The sequence below is a fragment of the Lutra lutra genome, chromosome 5 (genome assembly GCF_902655055.1).
Source record: "Lutra lutra chromosome 5, mLutLut1.2, whole genome shotgun sequence".
Taxonomy (NCBI): Eukaryota; Metazoa; Chordata; class Mammalia; order Carnivora; family Mustelidae; genus Lutra; species Lutra lutra.
In genome coordinates, this window is record NC_062282.1 from 105511407 (window position 1) to 105538194 (window position 26788).

The 26788-nt window shown below is 35.1% G+C and overlaps 1 protein-coding gene across 1 annotated transcript in view; it reads left to right on the forward strand.

The window, feature by feature from the left end:
• SCAMP1 (secretory carrier membrane protein 1) overlaps positions 1-26241 on the forward strand; it is a 129916-nt gene extending 103675 nt beyond the window's left edge. The window contains exons 7-9 of the mRNA XM_047731753.1: positions 2518-2619; positions 5582-5699; positions 23444-26241. Coding sequence (XP_047587709.1) covers positions 2518-2619; positions 5582-5699; positions 23444-23608 — 385 coding nt within the window. The 3' untranslated portion in view covers positions 23609-26241. The remainder of the gene's footprint in view (positions 1-2517; positions 2620-5581; positions 5700-23443) is intronic.
• The last annotated feature ends 547 nt before the right edge of the window (positions 26242-26788 follow it).

A 26788-nucleotide genomic window follows, 5' to 3' on the forward strand; every position in this document is an offset into this window, starting at 1 on the left:
TGAGATCATGACCTGAGCCGAAGGCAGCGGCTTAACCCACTGAGCCACCCAGGCACCCAACATTTAAAAATTAATTAGCGTAATTCACCATATTATAAATTAAAAGAGAAAAACCATATGATTATCTTAATGTAGAAGAATCATTTGACAAAATACAACACTCAATCACTCATGATGAAAATACTTAGTATACTTAGAAAAAGGAGAACTTAAGCAGCACCTGGGTGGCGCAGTTGGTTAAGTGTCCAACTCTTGGTTTTGGCTGAGGTCCTGATCTCACATTGTGGGATCAAGCCCGGTGTCGGCTCTGTGCTCAGCATGCAGTCTGCTTGATACTCTTTCTCCCTCTCCTTCTGCCCCGCCCCCATGTGTGGTCTTTCTCCCTTTCTCTAAAATAAATAAATAAATCTTTTAAAAAAGAGAGCACTTTCTAAACTTGATAAAGAGCATCTATGAAAAGCTGTAACAGCTAACACAATACTGAATAGTGAAGACTAAGTCTTTCTACCTAAGATCAACATTGTTCATTCCCAGCACTTCCATTGTAGTGAAAGTTCTGTCCAATATAAAGAGGCAAGGAAAAAAAAAAAAAAAGAAAAGGCACCTAGCCTAGAAAGGAAAAAGTAAAACTGTCTTTATTTGCAGGTCATTTGGCCATTTGTGTAGAAAATATAAATGGAGAAATATACCTTGTTAATACTTGGGAAGACTTGATGTTACTGTGATATGAATTCTCTCAAAATGGATCTGTAAATGCAAAGCAATTCCAATAAAAATCCCAACAGGTTGTTTTATAGAATCAAATAAGATGATTCTAAAGGGCATATAGAAATGTAAAAGCCTAGAATAACCAAAACAACTTTGAAAAAAGACAAATTTGGAGAGCTAACATTACTTAATTTGAAGACTTAATAGAAAACCCCAGTAATCATAATAGTGTGATACTGACATAGAGGTAGACAGGTAGAACAATGGGACAGAAGAGAGTAACCAGAAATAAATCCATCCATATACAGATTACTGATTTTTTAAAAAGATGCAGTGGTAATGTTGTGCAGAAAGGACAGTCTTTTAAAGAAATGATGCTGTATAAATGAGAAAAAAACTTTAATCCATACCTCATACTATATTTTAAAAAATTAACTTAAAAAGGAACATCGATTTAAATGCAAAACTGAAAGTATAAAACTATTAGAGAAAAACATGAAAAAGAATCTTTGTGTTCTTGGCTTTGTCAAACATTTCTGAGATAAATCAAGATCCATAAAAGAACAAATTCACAAATTGGAGTTCATAAAAAGGCAAAACTTTTGCTATTTAAAAGACATTCTGCAAATAATGAAAGGATAAGCCGGAGACTGGGAGAAAAATCCTGCCAAACATATATCTGATAAAGGACTGATACATGCAAGCGCACAAAACCTAACAGTAAGAGAAAAAAAACAGTTAAAACATTGGGAAACGATTTTTAAAGATTTTTAACAATTCACCACAGAAGATGGATGGCAAAAGGCAATGAAAAAGTGTTCAATGTTAGCTATTAGGATAATGTAAATTCAAATAAAATGAGATAGTAGTATATACCTACTAGAATGGCTACAATTTAAAGGACTGACCGTACCAAGTGTTGGTGAGATGTGGAGGAACTGGCATACTCCTAGAGTGCCACTGGGACTATAAAATAGAATAACCCTATTGGAAAAGTTTGGCAGTTTCTTAAAAAGTTAAACATATACCTATCATGTGATGTAGCCATTCTACTTTTAGGTAGTTACCCAAGAGAAAAGGAAATTTATGTTCATGGGAAGACTTATACATGAATGTTAATAGCACCTTTATTTATAATAGTAAAAAAACTACAAATGACCTAACAGTCTATCTGTAGGTGAATGAATTGACAGGCTGTGGAGTATCTGTACAGTAGACTACTACTCAATGAAAAGGAATGAAACTCTTGATATGTTGCAAGAAAACGAGCAAATCTCAAAATAATTGTGCTGAGTGAAAGAAGGCAGACAGGAAAGTATATACTGTATGATCTCATTTATTTAGAATTCTTAACTATGAAAACTATAGTCACAGAAAGCAGCGGGTGGGATAAAAAGGGAGGGATTATCAAGGTGGACAAGGAGACTTAATATTTTGATTGAAATAGATGCATTAGTATATATATGTATGTCAAACCTTATCAAATTGTGTATTTAAATAATTGGTTTATTGTATGTTAAACTCAACAAAACTGTTTAATAATTTAGAAGAAAACAAAAACTTTTTTGCCAAGGTATTTGTGATATAGTTGAAATGTGAAAGGACAAAAAAACGAGTTAAAATATTATTGAGTATTTGGAAAAAGGGATCACACACATTATCTTGATAGCCTTAAATAGTTGCCAGTGGTATTTTAAAAAATACTGTTATTTCTCAGTGTTTGAATGTCTTTCTTCATGTAATACAAAGTTACTGAGAAAAATGACACAACTCTTCTTTTTTCCTCCTTTTTTTTTTTTTTTTTTAAAGGAGTGACAGTTCATTCAGATTCTTTGTATTCTTCTTCGTCTATATTTGTCAGTTTGCTGTTCATGTACTCCAAGCTGCAGGATTTCACAATTGGGGCAACTGGTAAGTCATTTACTTTAATTACTTTCGTTTTAATCTGTTTATCTAGTATCTCTAAGTAATTTTGGTTTCCTAAAAATAGTTGATATAGAAAAGCCAGATTAGCAAAAGTAAACAAATGTGAAAATAGTAAAAAATGCAATTTAAAAAATGTCAAAGGCATAACCTTTGGGCAAACCATTCTGAAAATTATGTTGTCGTTTTTAAAAAATAGCATATTGTATCTAGTTTAAATGAAATGTGTATGTAACAGGCACTAAGAGGAAGAGTAAAAAGAATACTGAGGAGTTGTCAAATAGCTGGGCCAAGGATTGTGAAAGGGAGAGAAAAGAACTTCTAGGACTTAAGGAAAAAGGTATCTATTATGTGTAAAGCACTATTTAGGTATTGTGATGTATATTTCCATACACACACAAATACACACTTATGCACATGGACACTTATCTTTGGAAAATGGGATCAGTGCAATGTTCACTCTGTGGGAGACACTCAGAAACTGAAACTAAATTATTTACACTCAGGTTAGGAGATAATGGCAGATTGGTATCTCTCTTCATACACTTTGGAGCAAATATTCCTTGAATGAAATGGTGGGTGAAGAGTACACATCTCTGAAATTAACCCTCTTCTTTTTTATTTTAATTGAGTTGCATACAGTTGAATTCTTATAAGCAAAAGCATGTACAAGGTAACTTTGCTGCAGTGTTTACAAAAATTAAGGATGTAACTAGAGTATATAGAGGACTTAAATTTTGTGTGCTAGTTCTGAATCAGAGTGGAGAATGGCAGTCAGACTATAGGTAGCTTTGTGGATCCTCTAATGGTCATGCATACATGCAGAGAATTTATATGGATACTTTAAATTAGTTCTAAAAAAAATACATTCTCATTTCAAATAGTGTATTTAGTCTTTGGCATATGAGGGAAAGGAAATGTTTTAAATGTTTAATTAAAAAATATACTGCCGGGGCGCCTGGGTGGCTCAGTGGGTTAAGCCTCTGCCTTCAGCTCAGGTCATAATCTCAAGGTCCTGGGATCGAGTCCCACATCGGGCTCTCTGCTTAGCAGGGAGCCTGCTTCCTCCTCTCTCTCTGTCTGCCTCTCTGCCTACTTGTGATCTCTGTCTGTCAAATAAATAAATAAAATCTTTAAAAAAATATATACTGCCTATGTTAACAGAACCAGTTTTTTTATTCTTATGAAATTGAAGTAATTTCTTTTGCTTTTTAGCACAAATTTAGAAAAATGTGTTAAAATTGAGCATAACATTGTGTAGTGGCTTCATAGCAAAGGAGACTGCTAGTGAGGGGGCATATAGGATGACATGTTTTAAGATACCTAGACCTCATATGATTCAGCAGATTTTTAAAAAAATAAAAAAAATTTGTTTATTTTGAGATAATTGCAGGTTCACATAGTTACAAGAAATAATACTGTTTACCCAGTTTTTCCTGTTGGTAACATGTTGCAAAACTGTGGTGTAATATCAAAACCAGGATCTTGACATTCGTAGAGCAAAGATAAAGAACCTTTCCATCACCACAGAATCTTCCATGTTGCCCTTTTATAGCACATTCACTTCCTCCTGTCCTCATTTACTTCTTAACCCAGCAGTCACTAATCTGTTCATCATTTCTATTATTTTGTCATTTCAAGAGTGTTATAGAAATGGAATCATAGGGTATGTAATTTTTGTCTCTATTTTGCTTGGTGTAGTTCTCCAGAGATTCATCTCGATTGTTGTGTGTATCATTTTTGTTTGTTCATTTATATTTCATTCATAGTTTGTTCATTTTTATTCCTGAGTAAAACTGTAGATGTACCACAGTTTGTTTAATCATTCACCATTTGAAGGACTCTGGACTGTTTCTAACCTTAGGCTATTATAAATAAAGCCTCTGTAAACATTTGTGAACAAATTTTGTGTGAACATCCACTTTCACTTCTCTGTGATAAATACCCAAGAGTATAATTGTTGGTTCATATGGAAGTTGCATGTGTAGTCATTTTAAAGAAACTAACAAACTGTTTTTCAGAATGACCCTGCCAGGTTACATCCCCACCAACAATGTATGAGTGACTCAGTCTCCACATCCTGACCAGGATTGGTGTTACCATTTTTAAAAATTTAGCTATTCTGATAGATGTGTAGTGATAGCTCACTAAAGTTTTTAAGTTGTATTTCTCCAATGACTCATAATGTTGAACCTCTTTTCTTGTGATTGTTCGCCTCTTTATATCCCCTTGAAACATATTTTCATGTCTTTTGCCCATTTTCTTTTTTTTTTAAAGATTTTATTTATTTGACAGAGATCACAAGGAGGCAGAGAGGCAGGCAGAGAGAGAGGAGGAAGCAGGCTCCCTGCTGAGCAGAGAGCCCAATGCGGGGCTTGATCCCAGGACCCTGAGATCATGACCTGAGCCGAAGGCAGTGGCTTAACCCACTGAGCCACCCAGGCGCCCCCTTTTGCCCATTTTCTAATGGAATTTTTTTTTTTTTTCTAACCGTTGAGCTTTGAAAGTTCTTCATATATTCTGGATGCTAATTGTTGGTTGGGTATACAGTTCGCAAATATTTTCTTTCGTAATTAAGCAGAATTTAAAAAGAACTGAAAGTGAAAATGAGCACATTTGCTTAAAAAAAAAAGTAAAATCTGGCAGTACACACTTAAGGCTCTGGTACTTAGTGTTGGATTTGAATTCAGACTATGCCATTTATTAGCCGTGTGACTTTGAGCAAGTTAGTGAGTATCTCTGACTCAGGTGCTCATCTGCAAAATAAGGATTTAAAACAGCATCTATCTTATGGAATTGTGAAAATAAAGTGAGTTAATATGAATAACTTGGATATTGCCTGGCTTATAAGTGCTGAAAATGTATTGGTTACTATTTTTTTTTTTTTTAAAGCAGTCATTCACTTACTTGTCTAATCACACTTTTTTTTTTTTTTGTAATTACTTCTTAGTGGTTGGATTTCATCTCTTACTGGTCTCAACCAAAGTATTCCTGTTGGAATTATGATGATAATCATAGCAGCACTTTTCACAGCATCAGCAGTCATCTCACTAGTTATGTTTAAAAAGGTAAGTGAATTTTATATCTATAAATTTTTATATTTAATCACGTTCAGTTCCCATCTTCCCATTTTGCTCTTAATTCAGTGTAACCTCAAGCTGTTCTGTTGTTCTTCTTGAGCAACTGTGCTCTCTGAGGATTGCCTTTTACAATTGTAAGTTAAGCATAAAGAAAACTTCATCACATTTTTAACTTCCTGTGAAAAGGAAATATTTATAAATCCTATTAGCTCAAGGTTTTTTTTGATAAATAGTCAACCTCACTTAAAAACTTTTGGAGTTTAAAAATTTTTCTGATTTCTTATTTTGAATATAAAGCATATTAGCCTGATTAATACATAGAAGTAAATTTGTGTGGAATGTGTGTTTTGTTTGTATTTAAAATTGAAAGACATGAAATTATGACTATAAGCTGATGACAGATTTGGGCTGAATTATAACATGAATTTGTTTTTAGTGATTGCCCAGTTATCCTAGCTGTATTTCTCTGTATAAGATTCCCATCGCTGTTTTCATAGCCTTAAAAAAATAAATACATAGGGTGAGAGAGAAATCAATGGTTTCATTTGCTTATATAAAGTTTTTTAAAAATATTTATTTATTTGACAGAGATCACAAGTAGGCAGAGAGGCAGGCAGAGAGAGAGGAGGAAGCAGGTGCCCTGTTGAGCAGAGAGCCCTATGTGGGGCTCAATCCCAGGACCCTGAGATCATGACCTGAGCCGAAGGTAGAGGCTTTAACCCAGTGAGCCACCCATGCGCCCCTGTTTATATAAAGTTTTATTGTGTCTCAGATACATATTTTTGATATTCTGCGTGTGTTCAAACGTAGATTCTACATGATACAGAAACCATGGGAATAACCCCTGTGTTTTAAGATGATAAAGACCTTTTGGTGGGTTTCACTTTAAAGAAGATAATTCCTTAGAACAGTTTTTTCTTTTTTTACTGTCTGGTAACTTGAGAATATGTACAAGGAATACTTAGAAGTAACTGTACCTTATATTTAAGAACACTTTGCACTCCTGAAATATTTCACTTGTGCCTTTGCTTTTTATCTTCTCAAAACTCTGAAGACTACATTGTGTTCTTTCTGGCCATATTTTGCTACTCATTTTCTCTCAAAAGCTATTACTTCTTTTCTGAACTGCACACATGTACTATAGAAACTCAGGTTTCCAAAGTTACCAAATTCTTTTTGCAGTTACCTTTTTCCTTCAACTCTGCAGTCTTCTACACTACAGGTGGCTCCTCTTCCTCAGTCTTTGTACCTGTGTTCTGATTCTCCTGCCTTTGAGGCTGTTCTTTCTTCTTCATTTCTTTGTCCAACTCCTGTGTACAGGTCTTCTTAAATGAAATCAGGTCTCTGCTCTTTGTGCTATATAATCTTTTTCCTTGGAGATCTTAATTTCTCCAATTTTTAAATTCCTTCTCTTCTCTATCATGGGTGACCTAGAATCTTGGAGTTGGAAGACATAATGCTTTGCATAAAAATTTACTTGCTTGATCAGGTGAGTGTTTAGGTCTCTGGTTGATCAGTATCATCTCACAGTAATGCAGCAGCGACTTGTCAGTTCCTTCTCAGAACTAGCTTTTACTAGAAGTTCTGATTCATAGTCAAGAAATATTTATTAAGACCACATATTATATGATTTCATTTATATGAAGTGTCCCAAACAGGCAACCCTCTAGAGATAGAAAGTAGATTGTTGGTTGCCTTCAGTTAGGGTTAGGGCAGAGAAGGTTGCTGATGGTTAGGAAATTTCTGTTTGTGGTGATGAAAATTTCTAAAATTAGATTTATAGATGATATATTCACAACACTATAAATAAATACTAAACCCCATTGAATTCTACACTTCAAAAGGGTAGTTTATTATGCAAATTTTATCTCAGGGAAGCTGTTTTTGAAAAAGGAATATTTGTTAAGTACCTATTATGAATTTGGTGATGCTAAGTATTATCTGATGATTCCATTTAAACTTATTTCAGCACTTTGACTGCTTTTGTCAGTGTTTTCGTTAATTTTTAAGTCACTTTCCTAGATAATTTCTTAGAATCTTTTTCATCTTTTTCTTCCCTTCCATTCTCAGCCTCAGCTAGCCCAGAATTGTTTTGTAAATCACTCACACTCCCAACTTCCTTCAGTCCATTTTGTTTGTAGTTACTATGTTAATATAAAAAAAAAAAAACCCAAACCCAGCACTCTGAAGATTTTTGAAGTGGACTGGATGGGGAATGGGATTTTGGTGGTTGTGGGAAGTAGGCTACTAGTGACCTTTTACTGCTCCTGGATCCAGACTTTCTCCTCTAGCCAAACTATTTCTAAGTTTCTTTATATATATCACATATGTTCCTTTGTCCCCGTTTTTGTTCCTGCTGGGCCTCTTGACTCCTGGGTTGCTTCATCTTCTTTGCCAGTTGAAGACCTACGAGTGTTCTTTCAAGATCTAGCTCAAATCTTCATACCTCTTTCACAGAATCTTTCTCATTACCCATGTTTACAGGACTTAAATTTTGTGTGCTAGATCATTGTCTGTTTTCTTGGGCAACATACTGTAGGCATTACTCATTGAAGCATCTGGGCACAAGCCACTTTATATACCTTACATTCTGGGTACCCAGCTTGTTAAAATTCCTCTGGGTGAACATGTCTTTTAGCATTGGAATTAGAAGAGCAAGAGCTTTGGAACCATACACTCAGGTTGAAATTCTGGTGCCTTGACTTAGTGCTTTGTGAGTTGAGGCAGTCTTCTCTAACCACTCAGGTTCAGTGTCATCACCTGTCCTCTAAGCTCCATGAGAGCAGAGACCTAGTCTGTTTTCTTTGATATTATATTTCTACATCTAGAACAGTGACTGACAGAAATAGGCATGTGATAAGCATTCGAAGTGTTTGTTGAATGAAGGAAGGAATGGAAATAATAACTATGTCCATAGTGCTGGGGTGAGGATTGAGTGAGACAGGGAACATAGGTTCCAGAGCAAAGGGCTTTCTCAATTAAAATTAACTGTTTTTTTTCTGGTCTTCTTGAGCCTTTATCAGTTTGTTGCAGGATCTGGTTGAGTGTCTACTTTTATTTAGTAGATGCTTGTGTCAGTCAGTGTTGTATCAGAGAAGCAGAATGAAGAGATTTGTTGAAAGGAATTGGCTTATGTGGTTGTGAGAGCTTGCTTGGTCAGTCTAAAATCCATCAGACAGGCAGTCAGGCAGGATTTGAAAATCTCAAGTAGAAGCTGAAGTCCAGTCCAAGGTGGGATTTCTTCTTCTTCAGAGAAACCTCAGTTCTGTTCTTAAAGCCTTTCAACTGATTGGATCAGGCCTACCCAGATAACTCAGAACACTCTCATTTTCTTAAAGTCATCTGATTAATAATCACGTGCACAAACTACCTTTACAGCAACATCTAGGTTAGTGTTTGATCAGTAGACTATCATAGCCAGCCAGAGAAACGTGACCATGACAACATCTCTTTGAACATTTCTTTAATTATTCCATATGTATCATTGGGGGTGCTTTATTAAACTAGAAATGTAGTAAGTTCAGAGTACAGTGGAGGGTTTTGTGATATGTTGCAGATTCCGTTCACTTCTTAACCATTTATGAGCATGTGTTATGTGTCAAGTACTGTATTATATATGAGCTCAAGGAACTCACATTTTGGCGTGAAAGAGAAGTGGCTAGGTACCACAGTTCATTGATTTAGTAGCTATTTATAGGGATAAGTATAGGGATCACAGAGGAGAGACACCTAAGTTTGGTGATCTTTTTAGTAGTGAGGTTTTTTGTTTTTTTTTTTAAGATTTTATTTATTTATGAGAGAGAAAGAAAGAGGCAGGCAGAGAGAGGGAGAAGCAGGCTCCCCGCTGAGCAGAGAGCCTGCCACGGGTCTGGATCCCAGGGCCCTGGGATCATTAACCCAAGCTGAAGGCAGATGCCTAACTGACTGAGCCACCCAGGCGCCCCTGAGGTTTTTAAAAATACTATCTTAGCTGAGATAGCATGATGAACAAGAGTTATCTAAGTAAAGGAAGGGAGAGGATAAGTAGGTACCAGGTAGCAGGAATACTGTTTTCTTATCTAGTTGCAGGAAATAATGTTGTGTATTGGGGGAATTAAAAATAGCTCAGAATAGATGGGAGATAAACCTGGCGCATGAGTTGGGTGGGGAGAAATGTAGGGTGTTGCTTGTGGAGGACAGGGAAAGAGGAGGCTGTGCCGATAAATTACATTCTGCAGAGTCTTGTAAACTGGGAAAACTTATTAAGAAGTTGGACTTTCTCTTAAGAGTGGTGGTGAGCCAAAGAAGAGGTTTAAAGAGGAAAGTTATTGAATTGGTCAATTTGAGCTTTAGAAAGTGTGTTCTCAAATAGATTTGGCATTTGTGGGGCAGGGATGTGGTACTTGGAGAAATGAAGTCTGGGAGACAAGGTAGGAAGCTGGTGAGTAATGGTGGCCAGAACTAATGAAGTGGCAGTGTGAAGTCACTATAGTCAAGGGAAAATGAGCAGGTAGTGATTGATTGGACCTGGGCCTAGGATTGGAGGTTGAGGGAAAACTCAAGGATTACACAGAGCTTTTTAGATGGTGGGTCATTCAGGAAGAGAGTACAGGAAGAAGAATATAGGCATCAGGGCACCGGGCTGGGTCATTTGCTAGAGCACACAACTCTTACTCTTAGGGTTGTGAATTCAAGCTCCACATTGGGAATGGAGCCTAGATACATACATACATATGTACATAAATATTATATATGTAAGTATATATTATATGTATATCTCCAGATATGTATATGGAGAGAGAGAGAAGATATGTGGGCATCAAGTTGTTTTCAGCTTTGAATCCAGAGAGTTTAAAATAATGCTGGAGCATCAAAGTATAAATACATATAGGCTTTTGGATGTATGAGTTGGGAGCAAAGGAAAGAGCTTTAGGCTGATTTCTGGACTTGGGAAGTAATGACTTCTTGATGTAAATGAAGCCTGGAAAGTGGGTATGGTAGTGAGGTGAGGGTAGAACATACTGCAGATCTGCTGAGGAAAGAATGTGGAGGGACTTTTAACTGGTGGGTGATGGAGGCGTGCGTGGCACAGGTGATTAATACAGTCAGAGTGTGGAGACAGTGTTTATTCTCCCGCTGCTGTGTAACTGACTGCTATGTGCAGCACTCTCAAGTCTTTGATGGTAGCTTTTCCCCCAGGTATGCAGTTCTATAAGATCCAACCCATGAAAGGAAGAGTTTTAGAGCTGTGCTGATTGAATGCCAGGCATTCAAAAGAAATATGACTGCTTCCTAAATAAATGTATTAATATGGGAATTGTGTAGCATATGTTTTTTTTGGTTGACTTTTTTTTTAACCTCATTGTTGAAGACATTACCAGTTAACTCCTTTTATATATGTTCACTGTCAGTCAGTGCAGTACAAGTCCCTGAACTTCTCTGAATCTCATATTCTAATGAAATAGAAATTTAGATGAGATGATTTTCTATATGACTTTATGAAGTACAATAAGTGGGGATAATATAATAAGCTAAAATATAATTTGAGCTCAGATTTCATACTTGCAGTGGCAAGTATTTCTCTCTCTCTCTCTTTTTTTTAAAGGATTTTATTTATTTATTTGAGAGAGAGAGGGAGCACAAGCATGGGGAGAGGCATAGTCAAAGGGAGAAGCAGCTCCCCGCTGAGCAGGGATTCTGAAATGGGGCTCGATCCCGGACCCTAGGGTCATGACCTGAGCTAAAGGCAGACACTTAACTGACTGAGCCACCCAGGTGCCCCGATTTCTCTTACTTTTGATAGAAATTGAGATCCAGTAAAAACACCAGACAAACCTCTGAAAACGTACTGGCTGTTTCTTCTGTGTGTATGTAGCCATAGGTGCTAGCCACTAGGGGTCAGGCTCTTCATAAACAGTTAATGCCCTCCAAAAGTTCCCAATGCACACTATTTGACTCTAGAATTGTTGCATTTTGTTAGACTATTCTGTGTCTCCAGCCCCAGCTAAACATGCTTGGTGGTTATATATTTATTTCAATTTATAATGAATACAATTTTGAGAATTCTTTTGGCATTCTGATTTGGCCTTGCATAATTGGAGTAAGAAAGCATTGAAGTGCCCAGTATGAGTGCTATGGTATCTTTGTTTCCTCCTAGTGTCATTTTATAATTGGCATTTGAAAAAATTGAAATGTAAGAATATCTGTCTCTTTACAGATAAGGGAACAGTTCACCTCTTACCTTTCACAGATTTCTTAAACTTTCACTTTGTTTCTAGAAGTTACTTATTTTTTAAAAAGGTCTTCTTTCTTTAGTAACCAAATAGAATTAAGTAATAGTTTTGGACTAAGGGGTAGCTATTTTCAGTGGGTCATAGCGGGGAATCCAGAAATTTCCTTCTTTTAATTGGTATAAGAGCCAGAATAACTTAGTATGGAAGAGGTAAATCGATGATACATAATTTGTATTCCTTTGGGGACTTTTGAATAATTTTTCTGATGAAATTTAAGAAACTGTTCATAGACATTTTTGTTCACATTAACAAAGTAATTACTAACAGTGGTTTTTTAAGCATTTCAAAAGAATTTTAGAAAAAACTTGCTTCGGGGTGCTTGAGTGGCTCAGTTGGTTAAGCATTTGCCTTCAGCTTGGGTCCCTGCTCAGCTCAGAGTCTGCTTCTCCTTTTGCCTCTTTCCCTACCCGCTCTTGTTTTCTCTCTCTCTCTCTCTCTCTCTCAGTCACTCTGTCCCAATAAATAAAATCTTTCAGAAACAAAAAAAGAAAAAACTTATTTCACTTTAAAAAAACAAGTTTACCAGGGTGCCTGGTGGATCAGTCAGTTAAGTATCTGCTTTTAGCCCAGATCATGATCCCGGAGTCCTGGGATTGACCCCCACATGGGGCTCCCTGCTCAATCCGGAGTCTGCTTCTCCTTCTCCCACTCCTCCTGCTCATGCTCTCTCTCTGTCTCTCTTACTCTCTCAAATAAATAAAATCTTAAAAAAAAAACAAACCACACACACACACGTTTCCTTAAATGCTTCAAAAAAATTTTTTTAAATGGCAATCTGTCCCTTATGAAAATACTTTTTTTTTTATTAAAGATTTTACTTATGTATTTGACAGACTGAGATCACAAGTAGGCAGAGAGGCAAGCAGGGGGCGGGGGAGGCAGGCTCTCTGCTGAGCAGAGAGCCCGATGCGGGGCTCGATCCTAGGACCCTGGGATCATGACCTGAGCCGAAGGCAGAGGCTTCGACCCACTGAGCCACCCAGGTGCCCCCATTATGAAAATACTTTTGTGTAAGACTATAGAATTTGGGTATTGGTCCAGAATAATGACAAGTCTCATTGATCGTTAAATTGGTGTTTTATAGTAAATGCTTTGTAAACATAACCTTACATTTAAGTAATAGTCTTCTTAGATTAAAAGTGATGCTTTCACTTTCCTTGAAAGCACTGCTATTGTTCACTCCCTCTTTTCTTTCTTCTTTTCTTCTTTTTCATTTCTTTCTTTCTTTCTTTCTGCTTTATTTGGATTTAGGACAGAATGCTGATAATTTTACTACACTTTTTTATAGTCACAAATAGGTATACTTCTTTTATCTCTGTCTTTCTCTGAATCATCCAACACTATAATTTTTCCTGATTACAAATTAATTTCAGATGATTCACACTGCCTATTAAAATGCAGGTCCACATACTAGTTATCTTCATCCAAGGGATACACAGTAGGTACAGTGATACCTTTGAATCCCTAGAAAAACTGGCACTCTGAGTAAGTTGTTTATATCCTGTCCTCAAGTGGTATTCTTAGTATATTCACTTTTTTCTGATTGCTCCCTATTTTTATTTTGTTATTCTTTTCTATAAGTACTTAATAGATCCTGAATCAAGATTGATATGTCTAAATGATTGAAAACCATCTTTACTTAGGGATGTTCAAATTTGTTGGCTCTGCTAATATTTATAATGCTATACATATGATATTTTATCTAAGTAATCTTTATATGTTAATTTTTAACAAATCATGTCCGGTGATAATTCATATATTATGTAATTTACCCATTTAAAATATACAATTCATGATTTTTGATATTAGTTTTTCAAAATGTGGCAAAATGTATTTATATATATAATACAAAATTTGCCATTTTAATCATTTTTAAATGTACAATTCAGTGGCATTAATTACATTCATATTTCTGTATGATATTAATAACTGTAACCGTTATTTCTAAGACTTTTTTTTATCATGCCAAGCAGTCATACAGCAATTGCTCTCCATTTCCCCCTACAACCAGCCTGTGGTAAGCTCTCATCTCCTTTCTGTCCCAATGAATTTGACTAGTCTAGATATTTCATATAAGTGGAATTGTTGGATATTTTACTTTTGTATATGGATTATTTCACTTACATGAAGTTTTCAGGGTTCGTCCCGTTGTATGTATCAGTATTTCCTTCCCTTTTCATAGCTGAATAATATTCCACGACATGTATATACTGTATTGCTTTTATTAATCTGTGGACGGGCACTTGGGTTGTTCCCACCTTTTGCCTATTGTAAGTAATGCTGCTCTGAATATTGGTGCACGGGAACCCATGTTAATCTCTTTGCTTCAAATTCTTTTGGGTTATACTTAAGAGGAATTACTTGGTGGTCAAATGGTAATTCAGCAATCAGTTTTTTGAGTAACTACCAAACTATTTTCTGCAGTGGCTGTAAATTCCTGTCAGCATTGTGTACTTACTAATTTCTCCACATCCTTGCCAGTATTTGTAATTTTCCATTTTTTCTGATAATAGCCATCTGAGTAGGTGTGAAGTATAGTACGATCACTTTTAATTTTTCAATTTTTTTTTTTTCCAAAACTGAAATCACTTCAGTGTGGTACAAATGATTACATATAGATTCAGGGTTTCCACGAATAGATTATGCTGTCTTCTAAACTTACTTATTACAGAGATAGGTATTCATATTTTGTATCATCTGTATAAAATCATGTGTATGTGTTAATATAAACTTAAATCCTAAAAAAGGCAGCGCACTCAACATTTACAATCTTACAATCAATGAAATGAAATCAATGAAATGAAACAAATATAAATAAGGAGTTAAAAATAAATAAGCATAATAATATTTTTAACATTTGTTGAGGACACTAAAATTTTTCTGTTCTAAATACTTTTTATTTTTCTATTAACTGAATTATAGTTGACATACAATATTATATTAGTTTCAGGTATACAACATAGTGATTCGACATTTATAAACATTATGGGGGCTCCTGGGTGGCTCAAGTGGTTAAGTGTTGGACTCTTGATTTCAGCTTAGGTCGTGATCTCAGGGTTATGAGATTGAGCCCCACTTTGAGCTCTGAGCTGCATGTAATGCCTGCTTAAGATTCTCTCCCTCTCCTTCTGCCCCAACCCCTGCTCACATGCACGTACATGTTCTCTCTCTCTTAAAAAAAAAAAATGATGAAATACTTTCCATGATAAGTAGTTACCATCTGTCACCGTAAAAGATTATACAATATTATTGACTATTTCCTATGCTGTCCTTTATATCCCTATGATTTCTTTATTTTGTAATTGGAAATTAGTACCTCTTTATCCCTTTCACCTATTTTTCCCATCCCTTCATTTCTGTACCACCCCTCCCACTCCCCACCCCCCACCTCCAGCAACCATCATTTTGTACTCTGAATCTCTTTTGGCTTTTTTGTTGTCTGCTCATTTGTTTTGTTTTGTTTTGTTTTTTTAGATTCTGCATGTAAGTGAAATCATATGGTATTTGTCTTTCTGAGTTCTTTCACTTAGTGTAATACCTTCTAGGTCCATCCATGTTGTTGAAAGTTATAAGATCTCATTCTTCTTTTGGCTGAGTAATATTGCATTGTATATATATACCACATCTTCTTTATCCATTCATTTATCAGCAGATACTTAGATTTCTTTTACATCTTGGCTCTTGTAAATAACACAACAGCAGTGACAGGCATTCATACATCTTTCCCAATAAGTGTTTTTGTTTTCCTTGGGTAAATAACCAGAAGTGGAATGACTTAGTGTTTTGAGGAATCTCTATACTGTTTTCCAAAAGTTGCTATACCAATTTACATGCCCACCAATAGTTCAGCAAGGTTCCCTTTGCCCCACATTTTTGCCAACACTTGTTATTTATCATCTTTTCGAGGATAGCCTTTGTGACTGGTGTGAGGTGATATCTCATTGTGGTTTTGATTTACATTTGGTGATTAGTGATATTGAGCATCTTTTCATATAGCTGTTGGCTATTTGTTGTCTTTGGGAACATGTCTATTCAGGTTCTTCTGCCTGTTTTTTTAATTGATTTTTTTTGTTTTTTTGAGTTGTATTGATTCTTTATATATTTTGGATATTAGTCTCTTATCATTTGTATTATTTGCACATATCTTATCCCATTCAGTAGATATTGCCTTTTCATTTTGTTGGTTTCCTTCACTGAGAAAAAGCTTTTTAGTTTGATGTAGTCCCATTTGTTTATTTTTGTTTTTGTTATACTTTCCTAAGGAGACATATCCAAGAAAATATTACTAAGATTAATGTCCAAGAGTTTACCTCTGTTTTCCTTTAGGAGTTTTATGGTTTCAAGTCTTATATTATGTGTTTAATCCATTTTGAATTTATTTTTATATATGGTGAAAGACAGTGGTCCAGTTTCATTCTTTTGCATGCTGCTGTCCAGTTTTCCCAACACCATTTATTGAAGAGACTGTCTTTTCCCCACTGCATATTCTTGCCTTCTCTGTCACAGATTAAGTAACCATATGAAAATGGGTTTATTTCTGGGCTCTGTATGATGTCCCATTATTCTAGGTGTCTCTTTTTGCACCAGTACTGTACTGCTTTGATTACCATAGTTTTGTAGTAGAGCTTGGATCTGGAATTGTGATACTTAAAGTATCACAAGTTTCTTTCTCAAGTTTGCTTTGGCTATTTGGGTTCTTCTGTGGTTCTGTATAAATGTTAGGATTATTCTAGTTCTGTAAAAAACACTGTTGGTATTCTGATAGGGATTGCGTTGAATTTTTAAATTGCTTTGGATAGTTTAGACATTTTAACAGTATTCTCCAAGTCCATGAGCATGTTATAGCTTTCCATTTGTTTGTATCAGTGTCTTACAGTTTCCATTATATGGGTCTTTTACCTCCTTGGTTAAGTTTATTCCTAGGGTTGTTTTTGTTTTTGTTTTTTTTCCTTTTTGGTGTAATAATAAATGGAATTACTTTCTTAGTTCTCTTTCTGCTAGTTTATTATTAGTGTATAAATTTCCATATATTAATTTTCTGTCTTGCAGCTTCACTGCATTAATTTAATCTAATAGTTTTTTGGTGGAGTCTTTAGTATTTTCTATATATATTACCATGTTATTTGTGAATAGTAACAGAGTGGATGCCTTTTTTTTCTTTTGCTTGCCTGATTTTTGTGGTTGGGACTTCCATTACTGTGTGAAATAAAAAAGGCAGGAATGGACATCCTTGTATTGTTACTCATCTTAAAGGAAAAGTTTTCACTTTTTCACCACTGAGTATGATGTTAACTGCAGTTTTGTCTTATGTGGCCTTTATTATGTTGAAGTATGCTCTCTCTTTACCCACTTTGTTGAGAGTTTTTAACATGAATGATACTGGATTTTGTGAAGTGATTTCTCTGCATCTATTGAGATAATCATATGATTTTTATCATTCATTTTGTTAATCTGGTGTATCGTGTTGATTGATTTGAAGATACTGAACCATCTTTAATCTTGGGATAAATCTTACATGGTCATGGTGAAGATCCTTTTAATGTATTGCTGAATTTGGTTTGCTAATTTTTTTTTTTTTTTTTTGAGGATTTTTGCCTTTATGTTCATCAGTAATATTGGCCTGTAATTTTCTTTTTTTTTTGTAGTGTCTTTGGTTTTGGATACCAAATGAGTAATGCTGACCTTATGAATTTGGAAGCATTCCTTCTCCTCAGTTTTTCAGACTGTTTGAGAAGACTAAGTATTAGCTCTTTCTTAAATGATAGAACTCATCTGTGAAGCCACCTGGTCCTCAACTTTTGTTTGTTGGGAGTTTTTTATTTTTGGTTCATTTTCATTACTAGTAATCAGTCTGTTCAGATCTTCTATTTCTTCCTGATTTAGTATTGGAAGATTTGTATGTTTTTAGGAGTTTATCCATTTCATCTAGGTTGTCCAATTTGTTGGCGTATAATTTTTCATAGTAGTCTTACAATCCCTTCTATTTCTGTAGTGTTGGATGTAATTTGTCCTCTTTTGTATTTTATTTTTTTTTAAGATTTTATTTATTTATTTGACAGAGAGAAAAAGAGAATAAGCAGGGGGAGCAGCAGAGGGAGAGGGAGAAGCAGGCTCCCCGATGAGCAGGGAGCCTGATATGGGACTCGATTCCAGGAGCCCGGGATCATGACCTGAGCCGAAGGCAGACGCTTAACTGTGCCACCCAGGCACCCTGTTTCTGATTTTATTAATTTGAGTCCTCTCTCTTTTTTCCTTGATGTTTCTGGTAAAGATTTATCAATTTTGTTTATCTTTTCAAAGACTCAGTTCTTGGTTTCATAGATTTTTTTTCCCCCCCTGTTTTTGTCTCTAATGTGTCTGCTTCCAGTCTGATCTTTATTATTTCCTTGATTCTACTAACTTTGGGCATTGTTACTTGGTTGGTTTTTAGTGCCTTTATGTGTAAGGTTAGATGGTTTGAGATTTTTTTGGTTTCCTTGAGGTAGGCTTAAATAGCTTTAAACTTTTTTTTGAGGTTTTCTTTTGCTTTGTCTCAAAGATTTTGAACTGCTTTGTTTCCATTTTCATTTGTCTGAATGTACTTTTTTTAAAATTTCCTTTTTGATTTCTTTGTTGACACCTTGGTTGTTTGGTAGCATGTTTAACCTCCGTGTATTTGTGTTTTTGTCTAATTTTTGTAATTGATTTCTAGTTTAAAACCATTGTAGTCAGAAAAGATACTTGATATGATTTCAGTTTTCTTAAATTTATTGAGATTTGTTTTATGGCTTAATATGTAAACCTGGAGAATGTTCCATGTATACTTGAAGAGAATGTTTGTTCTGCTGTTCTTGATGAGGTGTTCTATGTATATTCAGTCCATCTAGCCTAATGTGTACTTAAAGCCATTCGTTCCTTGATTGATTTTCTGCCTGGATGACCTATTTATTGATGTAAGTGGATTTGTTAAAAGTTCCCTAGTATGTTCACTTTTAAAACAGCCTGTATGTGCAATTTACTTTGTAACACAGGTACAGCCCACTAGAGCAGTGTTGTACTTCTTTGGTAACTTTGTAAAGAGGGTAATTTGGGGCCATTTGTTTAATCCCTAACAGATAAGTAATTAATTATATAGTGGCTTCTACTGCAAGTCACTATGTCTTTTTTTTTTTTTTTTTTTTTTTTTTAAAGTAAGCTCTATACTCAGTGTGGAGCTTGAACTAATGACCCCAAGATCAAGAGTTGCATGCTCTATGACTGAGCCAGACAGGTGCCCCAACAAGTTACTGTGTCTTACAGGGAATATGGTAGTGAGTGGGAATTAGCCCTTTCCCTCAAGGAACCAAAGTCATGTGGCATATAAGACTTGTATACCTACAAACCCTACAAAAGAAAAAGCATGCTATACATGGTACTGGAGGTGCTCATAATAGGGAGAGCCAGAGCTAGGTCAGGCAGAAAAAGGACAGCAGTAAAGAGATAGGCCTCGAAGGATGAGTGGAATTTCGATAGTGTGAAACTAGACCATTAATTCAGGAGGTTCCCAAAGGGGTATCTGACCCCGATCTATGGGCAGTTTACAAATGGTTTATAGGAAATGGTTTAATTGAAAACGTTAGACTAAGAGATTGATGTTTTTTAAAAACTCAAAACAAGAATCAAAATTTCAAAAATTCATTTGTTTTTTTCTCTAGGTTTTAAAAAAGTTAAAATAATTCTGGCATAGCAGGCATCTTATATTTATAAAAGCATTATTTCTTGAAATTGTATTCTGTAAACTTTGATGGAAATGTGTGTTTGGACTATTTTAAGTACTGTATCATGGTTCTTTACTTTCCATAGTATATAGTACATAATTTTTGTGTCCTATACTACCACAGTATATACTGGAATATTTTTGAAGATACACTAAGGAAGCAAGATTCCCTTCTGGAGTTCTGTGTTGGCTATGACACTTCTACAAATATTTAAAAATAAATTTTAATTTTTATTACATATTTACATAATTCTCATTTGATCCTTAGGAAAACACTGAGAGACAGGGCAACAAATACTCTTGTTTCATGGGAAGTAAACTTGAGGGTTTTTTTTTTGTTTGTTTTTTGTTTCTTAAATATTTATTTGAGAGTGAGAGAGAGAGAGAGCATGAGAGAGGGGTGGGTCAGAGGGAGGAGAAGACTCCCCACTGAGTGGGGAGCCTGAAGTGGGCCTGGATCCTGGGATTCCCAAGGCAAATGCTCAACCCTCAACCAGCTGAGCCACCCAGGTACCCCTAAACTTGAGGTTTTGAGTGGTGACCAGCCAGGTGGAAAGTAGTGGAAACAGTAGATACAAAATCTAGTGTTGTGTGTTGCTCCTAGAACTAAGTATTTAGGTTAATGCAGTTCTCATAACTGGAAGGATAGCAAGTACTTAAGCTGTTTGGTTTTTAAAAATTATAATATTTTATCTTAAAGCTTTGTCTCTGATTTCATAAGGAATGTGCACTATCACTAGATATCACTCCTGAAACATATCAGGGAAATGATGAGCTTTTTGAGATGGCGATACTTAGAATTAGCCTGTCATATTGTTGGAGCACTGAGGAAAGAATCACCCTTTTCACATGGATATAATGGATTTCATACAGCATTTGAGCATTATGCACTGAATACATACGTAATCTTTTCCCTCTAGGTGGCCCTCTGAGTCTGTATAGATTTGCACTACTGAGAAATGTGTGCTCTTCTACCTTTATTTTGCCCTGCTCTGGGGCTATGCGTTACATTTATAAAGTAATGAAATATGAAATCCATTGGATATGTAACAGCAGGCACTCAGTTTAAAACACATTTGGGAAAGGAAATAACAAAGCAAGTTAGAACAAATATTTGTTTATTACATGCCCAAAAACTTTGGGGGAAAGAAGGAGAGACAAACAAGTGAACTGTAGTGCCTTTGCACTGTAACAGGGTCTAGTAAGTAAAGGTTTATTAGATTTCTACAACATACTTCATTTTCTTGGTCCTAATCATATGAACTCTGTTTTGAGATCATTTTCTTGAACAAAGGAGTGGTAAATTATCTGTGTCTTTTATGTTCCATAGAAAACTTGGTTTTAAAAATGGATTAGGGCACTTGGGTGGCTCAGTCTGTTGAGCGTCTTACTCTGGGTTTTGGCTCAAGTCACCATCTCAGGGTTGTGGGATGGAGTCCTGCATTGGGCTCTGTTCAGCAAGGAGTCTGCTTGATATTGTCTCTCTCCCTCTGACCCTACTCCCACTCTCTTGCTCTCTCTCAAATAAATAGATCTTTTAAATAATTTTTAAAAAGAATTAAAATAATTACTTATGATTCTGAAAATTCCCAACATGAAGAGATGCTTTTGAAGATGTTGATCACAATTACAGAACAGGAAGTGATCATGTGATGGAATGACATTTGACAAACTGGACTATTATGAAAATTAATATTTCAGATCTCTGTGTTTATAAGCAAGGATCAGCAATTTTGTTTGGAACCATTTTTGTGTGTCATAACACACAAAGTTTGAGTAATGCATAAAGATTATCCCTGGAGAGAGAAGGGAATACAAAAGAGATGCATTATAATATGCAGTTAACCGGGACGCCTGGGTGGCTCAGTTGGTTGGACGACTGCCTTCGGCTCAGGTCATGATCCCAGAGTCCCGGGATCGAGTCCCGCATCGGGCTCCCAGCTCCACGGGGAGTCTGCTTCTCTCTCTGATCTTCTCCTCGCTCATGCTCTCTCTCACTGTCTCTCTCTCAAATAAAATAAATAAAAATATTTAAAAAAATAATATTCAGTTAACCAACAAGGAAAAAAGTCATTTTCTCATCATTCTCTAAAAGTATTAAAAGAATTAAATTATGATAGTGCTATAGTACCAGAAGAAAAGAATTTTAGGGTTTATCTAAAGTGTACTTGTCATTGCTCTCTTTTATTCCCTGACCCTTTTACACTTTGTCCCACTGTAAGATGGCTTTTGCCCTCACCACTATGTTAGAAGAACTTAGGGCTGTCTGGATATTTTTTATCTTCCACCCTGGGCAGCTCTTCATTCTTTAATGTGGCTTTCTTCCCATGGCACCTGTGGAATAAGTCTTTGGCTTTTCCCATTCCTCTTTTAATTATTCCTTGTTATTGTAGGCACCTCCTAAATATTGGTGTCTTAAAAGACTTTATTTGGTCCTTGACACTTTTTCTTTTTTTCCTCCATGGACCATTCTATTTATTTATGTCAGACAGAGTTGTGGCTGTCACTGATGTGGCATTGATTTTCAAGTCCTTGTTTCCTGCCCATTCCTCTCTTGAGCTCCAAACCAAATCTTCACCTGCCCACTGTACCATTCTAGAGTAGGTATCCAGTAAACATCTGTGGAATGAATGTACGAATGTTTAGAACTTAGCGTCTCCTTTCCCCTCTAAGCCAACCTGTCTTGTCTATTCTCTGTCTTCTTGAAACAACTTCAGTGTATCTAAGCTTGACTTGAAAGTCTTTGATTCATTCTCCTTTTCCTCATTCCATATTTACTCCACAAGTATCAGTCCCTATCCAGGATTGGGAAAAAGACTGACTTGGGTGCTGCCCCAATGTTCCAAACCTGCTTTAATTGCGTTTCAGGCAGGCTTTATTTAGACCTCATCAAAATGCAGTATAAGTTCCCTATGTCTCTTCCTGCCCCTCCCAAGTTTGTAGGCATGTAATAAATAAATATTCTAATTTGTTTTATTATTTCTTTTCCCAAACTTAACATTAAATTGGCTGATGTTACGTACTGTTGCACTTCATAGTTTATGCATCTTGAAACATATGCTAATTGAGTTTTTTTAACCTTACTCTTCCAAATAAATCCCTAAGATTTAAGTGATAAATCAGTATGGGTGGACAGTTCCCAAAAGTTTTTCCGTGTAAATCCTTTAGGACTTCACTGTACACAAAAAGTAAAATGGTATACAGAGTGAGAGAGGATAGCGGGAAGTATCTTTAAGAACATGAGTAGTGCTTGATACATTAAATGATAAAATCATATCATTTGATTGTAATAGGGTTAGTAGTATATATGTAACCAACATAGAAATAGATAAGGTATTATTCTTTTTGAATTGTCTTTGGTGGTAAATTAATAAATTCTGAATGTCTCTTGTGTTTAAACCATTCTCTGTAATATCTTAAATAAGTAGGTACAGTGGAAAACACAACCTTTTGCACTTGGTTAAGAAGTTTTAAAATTTATTTTTGGTTTGGCATAAGCATAAGTACCTCTTCTGCATTGGGGATAAAATGGAAAAGACTGTGTTAGGAAAATACTTTAATACAATATGGTGTGCCAGTGTGGTTGGTGGCTGATGTTCTTGACCTTAGGAATCATGACTACAGTCTAGTCCTTTTATCTCTGGGTAAGGTTGAGATTAATGGAAGAGTTGCTGAAAATGTATAGATTACCACTTACCTTGTCCCACTTTTTTGTGCCTCCATAGGTACATGGACTATACCGCACAACAGGTGCTAGTTTTGAGAAAGCCCAACAAGAATTTGCAACAGGTGTGATGTCCAACAAAACTGTCCAGACTGCAGCTGCAAATGCAGCTTCAAGTGCAGCAACTAGTGCGGCTCAGAATGCTTTCAAGGGTAACCAGATTTAGAGAGCTGTCCTAAAACACACTGGTACCTTCCGACTGTACTTTTCTCTAGTTACTGTATTCTATAAATATTTTTATGTTCAAAACAGTACACATGGCATGTATATTTCCTGTTCACTTGTGCATGGGCTAAAACCAGAAAAACTTTCTTGTCTTATTACTTACCTAGCAATTTAATATTTTGGTGCCCCCTGCAGAAAAAAATATCACATGCTAAATAAATATTCTCCATATTTTTTGGGGGATGAACATTCAGCAAATTATTTCAGTGTTGACACACTGAAATTAATATGGTACTTATGATTAAAAATGCATTTAGTACTAGCTGCAGTCTTTCTTTCAAGAATCTTAGACTTAAGGATTACATATTGGAGCATTAAAGTGATACTTCATTCTGTTTTCCCCATTTATATTGGAAGAAATAGGCCATCAGGGACTTAGGGATTTTAAAAATTGGCTTGCTTTTTAGCAGTTTTAGTCACCAGTGAAGAGCCTGTGTGCATTTTGTAGTAGATCATGTAAATTTTATCCTTTTATTTTTGTTCCATTTTTCTTTTTTAGAGTAGTTGATATTTTGATATCAATCTCTGATCTTGCATGGGCACCACATTTCTTAAAAGAATTAGTATTTTGGCTTCTGCACTGCTTATGGTTGTAGGATTAGGGAGTGCTGGTAGAATCAAAGAAGTGGTTTTCTGCAATAGTTTTTTTTTTTAATAAAAATTTATCAGGATGCGATGTGAGAACCTAATGTGCAGTGCATTATCCAAAAAAGGGTAGATAATAAATGGAATAGAATGTTGTAATGATAATACTGTTTTTTTTTTAATTTTCAGTATTCGTATCATAGTAGAATATTACTGTATGGAAACTTTGGTATATTCTTGTGGCTACTCATTTTAACTGAATTGAGATTGTGTTTGGCAGCTCTTTTTTGGGGAGTGTGTAATTTTTAACAGAGGTATTAAAGTCTAGACTAACTCCTTATCCAAAAAGAACATACAGTATTTCAGGGAATTTTTCTTTTAGCCTCTCATCTGTAGTGGGATTAAAAAGAAGACGCTGTTGGTTCACATATACTTGAATCCCTAACAAACCTCAGTCTTTCAATTTTTGAGACAGACTGAATACATTAAAATTTTTCAGCAATAGAAGAAACATTTAACCTGCACCAAACAAGAAAATACAAATATAGTTAAATGCATTAATTATGACTACAACCACATTAAAATTGTTACTATGCACCATAGGATATAATTCTTACAGTATACTTGGTTTGAAACTTTGAATCATTTTTAATACTGATTAAATGACTCAAATGTCATTTATATATTGTGTAAAGTCATTATATACTGTGTTTTGGAAGTCATTAGCTACTTAAGGTTGCAGAATAATCAGTGATTTATTCAACTTGACTTTAAAAAGGATAGTCTATTGGATTATATTATTTGAGACTGCAGAACCTTTTTAAAAAGAATCGATGGTTAAATAACTTTGTTTTCCCCAAATCTGGAGATGAATGAATTTCATGGTGGGGGTGGGATGATGAGTTCTCACTATTTATGAAATTTAAACTTTGTGTGATACTAGGTCACATGGATTCATCTAGATGGTGTTTACATTTGGTTTATTTGGGATTTATTGAAGTAATATACTTAGAAGATATTTCCTTTATTCTGATTAAAATAGGATTCAGAATATGAATTTAAAGCTGTTTTTATGAATATTTCTGATCAGTGGTAATCTCCCTGTTTTCTCAAATAAGCCAGTTCAAGTTTGTCAGATTCTTACTGAAAATCTGTTTTATCACAGTGTGCTTTACTGAGTGTGTATTTTACAAACATCAAAACATTAACCACAAAATATAATAGGAGTACTTATGTTCATTATTAATTTATATCTCAAGTCCATTTCTCTTTTTTTTTCAACTACAAATGAATATAGAGACTTGAAAAATACTGAGATACTTTCCTTCAAAAATAGGAAGGCTTCTGTCTTGTAGAAGTCCCCAAAGGTAGCATTGTTAAGTAGCAAATAATTAAAAACAACAGTACCTTTTGGTGTGTGGATAGAGATGTTTTAAAATCTATTTCCTTGGGTTCATACACGCTTATGAGAGAAAATTGTTTTTTAAAAACAAATGTGCATTAAAATGATGGCAATACTAACAGTTTGATAAGGTATAGGGCTTTTAAATTCTTACATTCTCTATTCTCCTAACAATAATGGGTAAATGGTCACATTTTCCGGCAAGAGATTGGCATTTGTTAATATTTTATATTCAGTACTAACATGGCCCAGTATCACAGTCGTGAATTGGTCTTCATTGGGGTAAGCATTCATGTCTTTTTTCAGTTTGTAATATTAAATTGTGGCTATTTTATTTCAAACTAAAATTTGAACACTGGAAAATCATTGCTCAGTGATTTGTAATTTGGGACTTGGATTATTTATCTAGGGATGTTTGTATATTTTGTCAGTGAGTAATATTGCGCTGCCATCATAATGAGCGTCATGGTTCTCTATAAATGCCCTCCATCTGTTCCTCTCATGTTGCATGTTTTCAGTGGTTTGGAAGTTTTGTATATTTATTGTATTAACACAGAGTGTCATAAAATAAAATGCTGTTTACTGGATGTTAGTTTGTCTAATTTTAAATACGATATTAGCAATTCAGAGGTAGAGATTATGCTGTGGGCTTACTGTATATAGAAATGTCACATTGATTTTTAAAGAATCTTTGTATAATTCTATCATGTGCTGAACAAAATAAATAATATAAAAGGCTTCATTAAAAACAGAGCAACATGAAATGACAATTTTTCTGTTGGATTAGACTTTTTAGGTGATAGAACACGAGCTTCACTCATATTTTGATCACTTTAAGGTCAAAATACACATACCATCTAGAAGTTAGTGAGATTCAAAATGGAAAACCTGTTTTGTGGCTCAGGTTTTTCCTGTGCGTTAAAATGGATGCCTCTGTACTAGTATTGATTAGCTTAAAATTGTGTTCTGTTTCCTAACCTGTTGCTATTTTATGTACTGCTGAAGGTACCTATTTGTGTATTATTGGATTTTTCACTTGGGTTATCTAAAGAGGATGTAAAAATCTAAAATGTTCTTGGTGAATCTTATTTTGAGCAATAAGTGTTAAAATAGGAACAGCATTTTTAATTTTCT